Below are 14,724 nucleotides of genomic sequence, written 5' to 3'. Positions count from 1 at the left end.
GCTGAGCTTGGTTGAAAGAGTCCAACTGATGGAGACTGCACCTCATCCCTGAGTGTGCTTGTCCAAATAGTAACCATCACCACTTGTGCCTCATTTCCAGTTGAATTTTTTTTAAACTGCAGTTCCCAGCCATTGGATCATGTTACATTTTTAACCTACTATCCAGTATCATCTCTTTATGTAAGTACTTGTGGGCTGTGATCACGTCACTGACGTGGCAATTTTCCAGGGTGAAAGTAACTTACAGGACTTACCAGTACTGCGGGAGTCCTGAGGGGGGCATGGCCTCATCCGGAAGAGGCGTGGCCTCGCAAGATTTAAAGGCCCTGGGGAACCAGCTGTGGCTGGGAGACCCAGAGCAGTTAAATCAACCATGGGCTCCCAGCTGCAGAGGTGGCTGGGAGCCCCCCGGGGCTCAGGGGCAAATTAAAGGGCCCAGGGCTCTGGCTGCCAGGGGAACCCCAAGCTTTGCTGGGCTGAGGCAGGGATTTAAAGGGCTCAGAGCTCCAGCCGATGAGAGAAGCCCGGAGCCCTTAAATCCTGGCCCCAGCCGGCCGCCAGAGCCGTGGTCAGGATTCAAAGGGCTCTGGGCTGCCCACAGCCGCAGGGAGCTCTGAGCCCTTTAAATCCCAGCTGTGGCAGGGATTCTAAGGGCTCTGGGCTGCAGGTAGCAGTGGGGAGCTCTGAGCCCTTTAAATCTCAGCCGCAGCTGGGATTTAAAGGGTTCCGGGCTGCCAGCAGCCGGGGGCAGCCTAGAGCCCTTTCAATCCCCACTGTGGAAGTCAATGTGGTCCAGCATGGTGTACTGGCTCTTGCCGGTACCCCATACCGAACTGGACTGGCTTACTTTCACCTCTGACTGTATGTATGTGTATGAATGTGTCACAAACAATGCAGCTGCAGCCTGCCATCGACCAGCAGCGACCCCAGCAACCAGCCTCTCTGGGCAGCTGCCTGCAGAGAGCCAGCAGGTGCTGCTGGGCTGGGTCTGCCAAGGAGTACGTAACCAAGGCAAAAACCACAGCCCGCCAGCCAGGGAGGGAGCCGGGGGCCGGAGGGGGAGAAGGGAAGTCAGGGGTGAATGAAGGACAACTGGAATAGCCTTCATGAAATATATAAGATATTTAGAGAAAGTTTTGTCAATTTCAGCCTCTGCACTCTGCAGGCAGGACAAAACAAAAAGAGATCTGAGATTGCACCTGATGTTCTAAGGACATTTCAGGTATTTAAATCAATATATAAAGAGGGTGGACTGGAATGAAAACTACTATTTCTTTCAAAAGAGGCATAATAATTTCCCTGAATATTCAGTTTTCCCCTCCAATCCCTTTGTGTTTTTGTCTATGGGGGCTATTTGCTTTCCCTGTGAATCTTTTGCTTTGCCCAAAATAAACCCTAATCATCATGACACATCTTTCCACCATGTTATCTATGTTTTTTCTGTTTTTCTGTTTTTGTTTTTTTTTTAAACAGTAACATTTCAAAGAGGATCTGCAAGCAGTTTGGACAACACAACCATGGTCCTTTGCTGGGGAGGGAATGGGATAGATTTGAACTTGGAAATGGTCTTGATTTTGATTGTATTCAGGAGATCCCCTCATCCTGGGGCAGAAAAGAACTGCGCCTGCCCCCATCACACACCCCCAACAACAACTGGGAGTGAAATTAACAAAGATGCCAGAAACAGCTCCTAACTCTAGGCACTGAACTGCACAGGGAACAGCTGAGTTTATACTGTTCTTTTGCAGGCAGCAGCAGGCATCTCAGCCAGTGTCCCTACTGCAATCTAGAGCCTAGAGGAGAACCCCTGCTGGAGGTATGGGGGGAGGAATGCAGAGCCATGTCTGCAGCCTGGCTGGAGGAGAGGGAGAGAGGAGACGAGAAACCAATGTGACAGTGTTTTCCCCTTCCACTTGCTTTTATTAGCTCTGGATTTAAGCTGTGCAGCCAAATGCTTGTATTTGTTGTGTATATTAGTATTGGAGAGATGCCTGTATCCTCGAGGGCAGAAAAGGACTGCCCCTCTCATGGTCAAACACACCCTCCTCTCGACCCCATCTCCCCAGCTACTGTGAGTGAAATTAACAAGGATGCCAGAAACCTAGCCCTGGGGGCTGAATCTTCAGGGAACAGCTGAGTTTAAACTATTCTTATGCAGGGACAGGGGTGGCTCTAGACATTTCGCCGCCCCAAGCACAGCGGCATGCTGTGGGGGGCGCTCTGCTGGTCGCTGGGGGCTTCGGTGGACCTCCCGCAGACGTGCCTGCAGAGAGTCCACTGGTCCCGCGGCTTAGATGGACCTCTCGCAGGCGTGCCTGCGGAGGATCTGCTGGTCCCGCGGCTCCACCGAAGCCTTAGGACCAGCGGACCCTCCGCAGGCACACCTGCGGGAAGTCCACCAGAGCCACAGGACCAGTGGACCTTCCGCAGGCATGGCGCCAAAGGCTACCTGCCTGCTGCCCTCCTGGCGACCATCAGAGCGCCCTCCCGCAGCATGCCGCCCCAAGCATGCTCTTGGCGTGCTGGGGCCTGAAGCCGCCCCTGTGCAGCAAGCAGGCTTCTCTCTCCCTCCCTCCGTCAGTCTCCTTCTCTTACCGGTCCTCCGTACCGGCCCGTACCAGCTTACTTTCACCTCTGCAATTTCCTGAAACATCCTTGGGTGATGTCATTGAATTAAGTTAAAGTATTTTAGGGGGCCAATGTATTAAATGAATGATGTATGTATTATTGTGGGCTGGGATTGTAGGTAACCTCGGGGTGGGGGGTGGGAGGAGGGGCCATGAGACCCAGGACTCAAAGGACATTATTGAATAATGTGCCAGACAAGAATAGACTTTGGAAGCAAAAGTGTTAATGGATTTTCTTTGGGACTATCTAGAAGAAGGTGAATGCAAATTCCCCACCTCTGGTTGTGCAACCCCCCGACCTTTTGAAGCTACACCTTTAGGAGCGGGCCACTGTCTGTTGATCATCCATTACACGAGGCCAAGATCAAAGGCCCAGGCTGCATGAAGGAAAGTCTGAACTATCCATGGGGGTGGAGGCGGGTGCTCTGATTCTGAGACAGTTATGAATGTGTAACCACAGGGAAAACCCAGTGTGCGTTTTGAAGGGCTGTCACCAGAGCCCGAGCATGAAGTGGGGGGCTGACCTCTGGTGAGATTTTTTAGCAAGAATGTAGATTGTTACTATGTTTTTTTTTTCTATAATGGTTTCACCTTATGAATAAATGTGCTTGCTTAGAAAGAGTTGTGTGCTAACTTGTAACTGTTGACAATTACACTGTTCAAAACTTTGGTGACAGAGCACTGACACTGGGCTGGCTTGCTGGGGATATCACAGTGTAGGCAGGGAACTCTGCAGCCTGAAAACCCCTGGTCAGGAGGGAAATGTGGGTTGCTCCCAAGAGAGGTGAAGGACACTAGGGCGGGTGCCTTAAGGGACTACAGAAAGAGAATATAGGTGCAGTTGCCCTGAACTGTGACAAGCACTTATTAACTGTCTCTGCAATAGCTAAATAGACTAAACTCCTTAAGTCTCTCATTATAAGGCATGTTTTTCAGACCTTGCGTCTTTCCTGTGCCTCTTCTGTTAATACTCATTTTATTAACATCCCTGTTTAAAATGTGAACACCAGAACTGAACACAGTGCTACAGTAGTAGTCTTACCAAAGCATTTTAACCTCATGCCGCATGGCCTCTGGGGGTCAGGAAGGAATTTGCTCCAGCCCAACATATAACATTCCATAACATTATTTTACATCCTCCTTTTAAATGTCCTGCATTGGCCCATGCTGAACTAGTAGCAAGATTTGGTGTGCCAGATCCATGATCCTATACCCACTTTGTAGACTGGTTTCAGCAAAATTGAAATGCTTCACATAAAATCATAGCATTTTGTAGAAATTTCACAATGCCAACTTCCCCGTGTTAATGTGAACAATACTGGCCACTGTTCTGTGAAATTCCCAACCAGCAGAGACTTGTAATTTTAGGCCCAGAGATCCAATGTTCAATCCCTACCAATGATACATCCAGGAGAATCATGACAAATAATGTTCTATTGGACAACTGAACTTTTGTGGATCTCTAATGCATGGGATGAGCTTTCCTGACCAGTGAGAGTGTATAACCTACACTAACGTGGTTGACTTTGTTCCCTCTAGTGGCTAGGCTATGTAGAGAGATTTGTGGGTCTAAACTGCCTCCAAACTAATACAGCTAATTCTTTAGCTCAAGCAGTAGAGGCTTGTGCATTTAGATCCAGAGCTCTCCACTGATGACCCACTTAGCAGCATGTTTATATAAATATATGTGAAGAAGTTCAGAGACATTGTGCATTATTATTATTATTATTCAACTGCCCAGGGAAACTGGGAATAAACTGGCTAATAGAATGTGTGCATGGCAGTGGGAAGGAGTAGATGAAGCAGCAGTGCTGCCTATTAATATTCAGAATGAAGTGGAGCCAGACTATGTCCAATGAGACATGTGGATGTCACTTCCTGGGAACTTCAGCCATCCAAGAAATAGAGGTGCAAACACACACACAAAATTCTAGTGGGGCAGAGCGAGCAGGAGTAAAAAAGTATGAATCCTGCAGCTGCACTGAGAGGGACATTGACAGGATACATGACTGGAAGGTATTAAATACGATGGTGATGAGGGCAATATAAGGGAGATCACAATAGTGCCATTATAATAACCTGGTGGGAGACACATTCCTCTCATCCCTGGCCCCGGTAATGCCTGTGTCAGGCAGAAGGGGGAAGCTGCATCTGGCACGGCACTTGTACATAAACAAGAATGGAAGTGCGAAACAATGAAGATTTTACATAAAGCGAATGAAAATAATAGACCTCAATGCCTTTGTTGAACTGGGCAGCTGCCTTAAAGACTGAACAAATTCAAGCCAGTGATGTGCATGATTGTGTCAGTGATTCGAGAATGAACACTTGGATGGCAGTGGTCTGGATGGCTACAGGCTCATCCATTAATGTAATCAAGGCTTCAGTATAACAAACCGATGTTAAGGAATGTGGTAACAAAAAGGGGCACTGTGTCGGTGCGTGGTCTGCATCGTGCCACGCTGTTTGAGTGTACTCTGGAAAGAGAAGATGGGGAGGTTAGCAATGATGTGTCAGCCACAAGGCTTTTTTCAGCAATGGAAAGGAACAAGGGCAGCTGGCAGTCTGTGGTTCCAGTGGAATTGTTGAAGGTATTTTCTAGCATTGGTTTTTTAAAGTGGTTTTTCCAAGCTGGGGGGTGCTAGATTGCCAATGTTCCAGCCTGTTTCCTCACATGAGAGGTACGCTATGAGCAGCAGCACATCCAGATTTGCCATCAATGTGTTTTCACTTCGTGCTAGCGGGATCACTTCTGGGGAGGAAAGAGGTTTTAACTGTCTCAGCTTTGGGAGGCTAATTTGAACCAGACTTCCTGAGGCTTGGCATTTCCTCTGCTCTGGGTGGATCTCAGGAAATGTGCGCTGCAGCGTTGACAGGAGATAACAACAGTTACCATGGAAAATGTCATGAGGTGCTAAAGATTTTTTTTTTTTGTTAACCACCTCATGATATTGTGTAGCTCATATCACCTCGCTATCTCAAACAAACACCATCCAAAGTAATGGGATGTATGTAGCCCTGGATACACAGGCAACAATTTCTTGCCAAGCTCTGATTGTGCAGTGCTAACCCCCACGTACTAGGTGAGGATTGTTTTGTAGGCTGCTAGTCTTGGATCCAGCAATTATTAGTGACCATGATCTCAGAGAAATGACCTCTCTTTACTGTTTTAACAAGGTTTGTGTCATAAACAGATAGCTAAGGGTTAATGTCTCTTTCACCTGAAGCACCTGACCAGAGGACCAATCAGAAAACCGGATTTTTTCAACTCGGGGTGGAGGGAAGTTTGTGTCTGAGTCTTTTGTCTGTCTGCCTGCTTTCTCTGAGCTTTGGAGAAGTAGTTTCTACTTTCTAGTCTTCTGTTTCTAAGTGTAAGGACAAAGAGATCAGCTAGTAAGTTATATGGTTTCTTTTCTTTGATATTTGCATGAATATAAGTGCTGGAGTGCTTTGATTTGTATTCTTTTTGAATAAGGCTGTTTATTCAATATTCTTTTAAGCAATTGACCCTGTATTGTATCATCTTAATACAGAGAGACCATTGGTATGTATTTTTCTTTCTTTTTTATATAAAGCTTTCTTTTAAGACCTGTTGGAGTTTTTCTTTACTTCAGGGAAATTGAGTCTGTACTCACCAGGGAATTGGTGGGAGGAAGAAATCAAGGGGAGATCTGTGTGTTGGATTGCTAGCCTGATTTTGCATTCCCTCTGGGGGAATAGGAAAGTACTTTTGTTTCCAGGACTGGGAACAGAGAGGGGGGAAGGGAAAAAGGATTATTTCCCTTTGTTGTGAGACTCAAGGGATTTGGGTCTTGGGGTCCCCAGGGAAGGTTTTTCAGGGGGACCAGAGTGCCCCAAAACACTCTAATTTTTTGGGTGGTGGCAGCAGGTACCAGGTCCAAGCTGGTAACTAAGCTTGGAGGTTTTCATGCTAACCCCCATATTTTGGACGCTAAGGTCCAAATCTGGGACTAAGGTTATGATATGGTGTGCAGCGGTTACGGGATAGACAGAATCCAGAAGCCAGTGGAAATATTTTATTTTTCTTTTCTCTGCTAGGGGCTTTTTAGCAGAGAGAAACAGTTTGGTTTTAAAAGGGAACCAGAGAGAATTTTTTTTTTCTGCTCTCTCTGGCAGTTTGTGGCTTGCATGTTAAACAAGAAGCCATTACCAGACTGTTAAGGGTCTTTTGTCATGCAATAGCCCTCCCATTAGGAGGCAAGTTCCAGCACTATATGCATGCAAATAAAGTGGTTTTTCAGGTTTACTTAACATTGAAGATTAGCTAAAGGCACTGTTGCTAGGCAGACTTCAGGAGGCAACAGAGCCTGCAGTGCAGAAGATAAACACCGGAGGGCACCCCAACCCAAGAAAACAGGAACCATGACTTCTAAGGCAAAAATTGAGGCCGAAGAACAAATCAAAGAAGCTGAACACAGGCGACAACTGGAAATAAAACAACAAGAGATGGAGATGAAAGAAAAGGAAGAAAGCATCAAACTGGCAGCCTTCCAAAGAGAACAGGCAGCCCAAGAGGCAGCACACAAAAGAAAACTAGAAGAAGAAGAGGTGGCCTACCGAAGGAAACAAGCAGAAGAAGAGTTGGCCCACCGCCGAGACATGGAAAAACAACAAAAAGAGAATGAAGAGAAGGAAAAACAGAGAAAACATGAACTGGAGTTGGCAAAAGCTGGGCTGCCTGTGCCAGCCAACCCTAACAACCCGGCGCCAATTATTGCTCCACAGCACAGGAAATTTCCCACCTACAAGGCAGGTGATGACACCGAGGCCTTCTTGGAAAATTTTGAAAGAGCCTGTCTTGGGTACAGCATTCCCGAAGACCAGTACATGGTAGAATTGAGGTCACAGCTCAGTGGACCTTTAGCAGAGGTGGCAGCTGAAATGCCTAAGCAGCAAATGAATGACTATAAACTTTTTCAAACCAAGGCCAGATACAGAATGGGGATAACCCCAGATCATGCCCGTCGGCGCTTCAGAACCCAAAAGTGGAAACCAGAGGTGTCATTTCCCAAACACGCCTACTACATTGCAAAAAACTATGAGGCCTGGATAACAGGAAACAACGTTCAAACCTTGGAAGAACTGCACCTCCTCATACAAATGGAGCAGTTCTTGGATGGTGTTCCTGAAGACATCACACGGTACATACAAGATGGAAATCCCAAAGATATCGTTGAGGCGGGGGAGATTGGAGCCAAATGGATGGAACTGGCAGAAAGCAAGAAAGCTACTGTCAAGGGGAACGATTACCCCAGGGGGCACACAGACCATAAACCCTACAAGCGAGGACAGCCAAAGACCCCACATACCACCCAAGTAAAGCCACACATACCCTACCCTTCAACCTCACCAGTCTCCAGTAACTCACCTCGGTATGATAGTTTGAACTTGTGCAATAGTAGCTATTACTGTGCCTGTTTGTGCATCACAAGAGGTCTTTGTTATCTCATCCCAAGAGGCACCCAGATACCTGTGGAGCCTCAGGCTTTTGAGAACTTATTCCCAGATGTATATATATCCTGTGAAGGCCTTACTCAGTGACTCCCATGGAAGTTGTGCCTGTGGTCAGCAGTGAGTAAAGAATGAGCAAGGATTTCAGGATTTGGTGCTAAGACCTGCTAGTAAATAATTATCAGCTTTACAGAGTTCAGCCATGACAGGGACACACCATAAACTAGAAACCCCAAAGGCCCGCATTGCTGATCCGCAGCTGGTGTGTCCTTGTATTTGTGTGATTCAAATACACTTTTCTAAAGTGACAATGTGTGAGAAAACCTATAATCCAGCGATGTTAATCTCTAGAACAAATAAGATAATAAGTGCTTTGTCGGAGTAAAGTCTTTAAAAGCAAGCATTTTTCTCAGTTACTTTGAATTGTATTTGTGTGCTATACTAAGAAATGTAACCTTGTACAGGGATTCATCACATGCACTTGTCATCAGATCACCTAAGGAATTCATCTAAATCAATACTTAAATGTTTTCTTAAAAAACAAAAACCACAAAGCAGGACAGCAAAGGGAGGAAAGCACGTGAGTTGATTATTAACAATTTATTTCAAAACAGCACATATCCTCTGTTTTTAACTCAAAGAGCAGACAGATGACTCCTACAAATAGGGCCAGATCCTCAGCATTGACATCAATGGAGAGATGCATGTGTACACCAGCTGAGGATCTGGCCAACACGCTGGGTGTTGTCTCTCTGTTCTGTTGCTCTGCTGATTTACAGTTTAGCATTCTAGAAGCAAAAATGGTCACCTTTTAGATTAACATTTTTGCTAAAGTATGACACGGTTAACCCTTTAATGAGAGTAGTGTCTGGTTCGTACCTAGTGCTAGGCCAGGGCAACAATTCCATTTAACTATATAGAATATGACGCTCACTTGAAGAGGTTTCTGTACCCCAGAGTGTAATCTGTCTCAAGGAATGAAAAATTTGGCCCAGGGAGTAAAGGGTTTTTGCAATTAGTTGTCTTTAGCCTTCTGCAGTTCCATCTATGATAGACTTAAAGCAGAATGGAGAAAACTTATAACCTGTCCCCACGTAGAACTTGTTCTGGAACTCCACCCTGATAGGGGAAAAATAAACACAAAGAGAAGTTAAAAGAGGCACCACAATGTGTTACGTGAGCTTGCACGAGACAACGGGGCATGGGGAGAGAGGGAAGAAAGGAACATTTAAAAGTCAAGTAGTGAGGTAGAAAAATAGCAGCTCCAGGAAGAAAGAAACCAGGAGCTTAACTAACAGTGGAGGGTGGGTGTCAGAAACATGGACAAGTTTCAGGAATCTCTACAGCTTTGTGATGTGCATATGGGCTGGACTGGTGGCTGAGGCAGGGTTTCCTGAGGGCCCCTCTGATATAATGGAAAGGGGCAGGATCAGCAGCAGCACCACTGACAACTACATTTCAAAAGAAGAAGAACCGCCCTTGACGTGTTTGGTTCCCACCTTCCTTGGGTTGGTGACAGGGCCATCCCTAGCCATTTGGGTGCCCTATGCATCCCCCCACCCCCCATGGAGGGGCTATGTGGGGCCCCAGACCTCCCCCCCAGTGTCTGGGAGGCAGGAGCTGGGGGGGCACTTTTGGGGCCCCACAAGCCCAGAGTGGCCCAGGGGATTAGCAGGGGGCTGGGAGCAGCCTGCTCCACTTCCTTCACCCCAACACCAGCCATGTCACTCGGGGGATGAGGCTTGGGGAAGGGATCCCCCACCACTGGAAGTGGCAGGAAGCGGAGCAACCCGGCCTCATCTAGCTCTACTCCACCAGCTCCCAGCCGCAGCGCTCCGCTTCCTGTCACTAGTGAGTGCAGTCGGGGGGACCTTTCCCCAACCCCCTCCCTCCCCCAGCAACACGGTTGGGGCCACGTCAGTCCACTTCCCACTACCAGTGAGTGCAGGAGGCGTCCTTTCCCCAACCTCTCCGCACTCACCGGTGGCAGGAAGCGGAGCTCCACGGCTGGGAGCTGGCGGAGTGGAGCGGACTGGGGCCAGGTTGCTTTGCTTCCCGCCACCATCGGTGAGTGCAGGGTCACGGGGGGAAGAGGAGGAATGGGGGAGGGCTGGGGGTAGAGTAGGGGGGAAGGGTAAGAGGTGGGAGCTGATGGAGTTGTCTGGGGCCCCAAACCCCCCTAGGGATGGCCCTGCCCCTTGCAGGTGGGCCGGCTGAGGGATAGGGCTGGTCGCCAGGGCTGGTGCTGCCATATATGCAGCACGCAGTTGCCTAGGGCACCATGAAATTTGGGGCAATTTGGTGCCCCAAATTTCATGGTGTCATACGCAACTGTGTATTCTGCGTATTCCCAAGGACGGCCCCTGGTTGGGGGTACAAGGAGGAAAGTAAAGCATTTGAAAGAGAGTAATGGCTGTGGCTGCAAAAGGAATTCAGAAGAGTCACTGACCTTTACACCCCCTTTCGTACATCAGTCTGAAAACACTGTCAGTGAGGGGACAATCACCAGTATCTTGGAAGCAAGGAAAACTAGGCCCTTGTTCCTACACTAAACCTAATATCCGAGAGAGCTCTGATAACCACCAGGGGCAGCCAAGTTCACTCCTTCATTCAGTACAATGGAATCTGAGCTAGCAAACTTACCAGGCCCTCCAGCCCCATATCAGATGATTCCAAGCTTCACAAGCTGGTTTTTGCTGATTGTATTGTGTGGTCAGGGATGGAATGTCACGTGATGGAAAGTACACAACACAAGCCCGCCAAGAGAACTCCAGGGCCGATGAGTTTCTTTTTTTCTTGCATTGGATTTGTTTTACACATTAGTCTGGGTTCTTATAAGATCTTAGAAAAGTGTCTGAACCCCTAAGTGCAGGCGGAACAGTGAGTTAACACTATATCTTCCACCATCAGGAAGCAGCTGACAGAAGACACTTACCTTTTCAGTAACTGGTGTTCTTTGAGATGTGTTGCTCATTCAACTTAGTGTGCTCGCCGCATGCACCAGTGCTGGAAGTTTTTCCCTCACCACTATCCATAGAGGACCGGCTCTGGTGCCCCCTGGAGTGGGGCACACATGCTGCAGTATATAGGGCGCCGCTGGTTCCCCCCACCCTTTGTTCCTTCTTGCCAGAGACTCTGACAGTGAGGAAGGAGGGGTCATGGAATGGACATGAGCAGCACATCTCGAAGAACACCAGTTAACGGAAAAGGTAACTATCTTTTCTTCTCTGAGAGCTTGCTCATGTCCATTCACCTTAGGTGACTCCCAGCAGTACCCTTGGAAGCAGGTAGGAGTTCACGATTGCAAGACCGCTCTGCTGAACCCAGCGTCTTTCCTAGCCTGCTGCATGATGGCGTAGTGGGCCGTGAACATGTGCACTCAAAGGGTGGGCCCGTGAGCATGGACAGAACCAAACTGAGATGCCATCGAGGGACCGGGGACCAAACTCGAGGAAAAAGTCTCTCGAGACCTCTGAGGAACCTGATTGTAATGTCATGGGAGAACACCATTTGTCCCTAGGTGGGCGGATGAAAGGCAGAAATGGCCACCAGATTCACCCTGATAGAAGAGTGCACCAGCTCCTGGTTCCTCAACTGCAGCAGGTAGGCTAAGATTGACTGCACTGAAGAATGAGAAGGGGAGATGCCCCCATTTGGCCGCACAGTGGGAAAACCTCATCCACTTTGCCGGGTAAGTCTGTCTAGTCGAGGGCTTTCTACTCTTGAGGACTTTGTGAACCCTTCCAAACAAACCTGTTCCTCAGGGTTCAGCCACACAACCTCCACGCCATCAGGTGGAGGGAAGCGAGGTTGGAGTGCAAGAGTTGGCTGCAATCCTGTGACAGCAGGTCCGGTCAGTTTGGCAGGGGCCACAGAGGGATGGCCACCAGGCTCAAAAGCATCCCAAACCAGTGCGGGTGAGGCCACGCTGGGACGATCATGATAACCTGAGCCTTGTCTCTCGATTTTTGCTAGAACTTTGCTGATGAGCAGAATCAGAGGGAACGTGTACATCAGGCTTCCCGCATGGCAGGAGGAAGACATCGGAGAGGGAGCCCTTGCCCAGACCCCATCTGGAGCAAAACTTGTGGCACCTCTTGTTCTGCCTGGTGGTGAACAAATCCACTTGGGGAGTTCCCCACCTCTGGCTGGCTCCAGGTGGAGCACCCACTCATGGTGAGAGGAGAAGTCCCTGCTTAGGTGATCTACTAGCATGTTCTTGGCACCCAGGTGATACGCTTCTAGATGGATTCCATGGTTGAGGCAGAAGTCCAAAGACAGAGTGCCTCTTGGCAGAGGATTGGACTCCTCATTGTCTGTTGATGTAGAACATTGAGTCTGTGTTGTCCATCAAGACTCTGACCACTTTGCCCAACAGGTGAGGTAGGAAGACTGCGCACGCTCCACTCACTGCCCTGAGCTCTTTGACATTTACGTGTAGTGTCGTTTCCTCTTGAGACCACATACCTTTGGTCTGGAGGGTGCCAAGGTGCACCCCCCAGCTGAGGTCCGAGGCATCTGAAACCAACTCAAATGTGTGAGGAGTGCTTTTGAAGGAGGCTCCTTTCAGGACTTTCTCAGGGTAGGTCCATCATCACAGCAAGGTAAGTACCGTCACAGGAATGGTAAGAACCTTTTCTAGTTGGTCTCTGGACTGGGAGTAGACTCTCACCAGCCGTAGCTGCAGGAGTCACATCTGGAGCCTGGCATGGCACACCACATGTGCACACACTGCCATGTGACCTAATAGGCACAGGCAAACCCTGGCTGCGGTCAGGGGAAATGCGGAGACTTCCGCAATGAGGTCCATCAGTGCCTTGAATCTTTCCAGTGCCAGGAACACCCTGGCGCAGGTAGAGTTGAGCACCACTCCAATGAAAGGAGTGGGACCAGGAGTCGGACTGGGCCTGATGCCAGGAAGCACCTGCACATGGTGATGCCCTCCTAGGGTATCGGTCACAGCCCAAGGAATGGTGACATCGATCCTTCGATGGGTCCCTGTAGTGGTACTGCAGTCTTGGAGACACGGGTGACGGGATCGGTACTCCTGCAAGGGAGTGCGTGCCTCCAAAGGTCTGCGTCTGGTGACCAAATGGGGCTGCGAGGTGTCTGCCTCTTGTGGTCAGATGCATGGCGGCTACAGGAGGGCGAATGTTGGAGAGATGTCCCCCACGATGGGGAACGGTGCCTGCTGAGGTGGGGACCATGGTGGTCTGAACGTGGGTTTACCCTGTGACCGGGGAGCCGCAGGAGCCAGTGTGGGCGGCACTGGGAGGGACATGATCTCCTGCACCACCTGCAGGGCTTCTGGCATGGATGGCACCCGGAGCTGACAGAGACCTCTGCCGCTATTCGGGGTAGCTGGTGGGGAATGGGTTGGGCTACATCGCTCCACAGGAGCTTGGGCCCGAGATCCTGACATGGGTGAAGAGTTGCCCAGCACGGGACCTTGCTCACACCCAGTCTTATCCTTTTCCTTGCAGAAGGTTGGAGACCGGCCTCACACCACCTTCTTGGACTTCATAGTTGAAGACACGGATGGGGACCAGTGCCGGTTAGTGGATGGTCCTGGTGGGGCACTGAGGTGATGATACTCAGTGCTGAGTTGGAGAGTTGCTCCAGTGCTGGGGTGAGGGCCGACTCCATAAGGAGCGCTCCTAAACAAACATCACACTCCTTCTTACTCCTTGGCTTGAAGGACTTGCAAATTTTGCACTTCTCACTAATGTGTCCTTTGCCCAAGCAACGGAGACAACTGCTGTGTGGATCACTAACGGTCATGGGTCTCTTGCAGCGATCACAGGGCTTAAAGCCCGAGGATCGGGGCATGTCACATCCCAAGGCAAAGTCCTGTTCAGGACCTATAAAGTCTCTAACTCTAGCTAAGCGATTTATAAACACTAACAGAAAACTATATACACTATAATACAAGAGATAACTAGTTCGTATGAATGAGCAGCAACCAGGGCCGGCTCCAGGGTTTTTGCCACCTCAAGCAGCAAAAAAAAAAAAAAAAAAAAAAAAAAAAAGCAGCAGCAATCCGCAGCAGCTCCACCGCGCCACTTTCTTCTTCAGCGGCAATTTGGCAGCAGGTCCTTCCCTCCGAGGGACTGAGGGACCAGCCGCTGAATTGCCACCAAAGAATCCGATGTGCCGCCCCTTCCCCTTGGTCGCCCCAAGCACCTGCTTGCTGAGCTGGTGCCTGAAGCTGGCCCTGGCAGCAACAGCACTAGCTGAAGTAGTAACAGTTCCAGCACCATCACTGGTGGCAAGAAGGAACTGAGGGTGGGGGGGAACCGGCGTCACCCCATATACTGTGGCATGTGCGCGCCGCTCCAGGGGGCGCCGGAGCTGGTCCCCTACGGATAGTGGTGAGGGAAAAACTTCTGGCACCAGTGCACGTGGTGAGCACACACATCTAAGTTGAACGGACATGAGCAAGCACTCGAAGAAGATACATGAGCTACTCCCCAACAGACATGAGTTTGGAGGTCTCAGTTAGGCCACTTCACCTGACTGTTTACATATTCTTGCATGCCTGCCTGTCTTCAAATGGGTAAGTGCAACAGTGAGCAGTGTTATGGCACGAGCCTGAGGTACAATAATATGGCTGTGAATAGAAAAC

General features: G+C 49.2%; 1 protein-coding gene across 1 annotated transcript in view; it reads right to left on the bottom strand.

The window, feature by feature from the left end:
- Nucleotides 1-8,767: 8,767 nt before the first annotated feature.
- Nucleotides 8,768-14,724, bottom strand: part of ATP6V0A4 (ATPase H+ transporting V0 subunit a4) — a 51,209-nt gene continuing 45,252 nt past the window's right edge. The window contains exon 21 of the mRNA XM_050945601.1: nucleotides 8,768-9,218. Within this exon, the coding sequence (XP_050801558.1) occupies nucleotides 9,125-9,218 (94 nt within the window). The 3' untranslated portion in view covers nucleotides 8,768-9,124. The remainder of the gene's footprint in view (nucleotides 9,219-14,724) is intronic.

The sequence above is a fragment of the Gopherus flavomarginatus genome, chromosome 1 (genome assembly GCF_025201925.1).
Source record: "Gopherus flavomarginatus isolate rGopFla2 chromosome 1, rGopFla2.mat.asm, whole genome shotgun sequence".
NCBI classification, from domain to species: Eukaryota; Metazoa; Chordata; order Testudines; family Testudinidae; genus Gopherus; species Gopherus flavomarginatus.
This window is presented reverse-complemented; position numbering and strand designations above follow the sequence as displayed.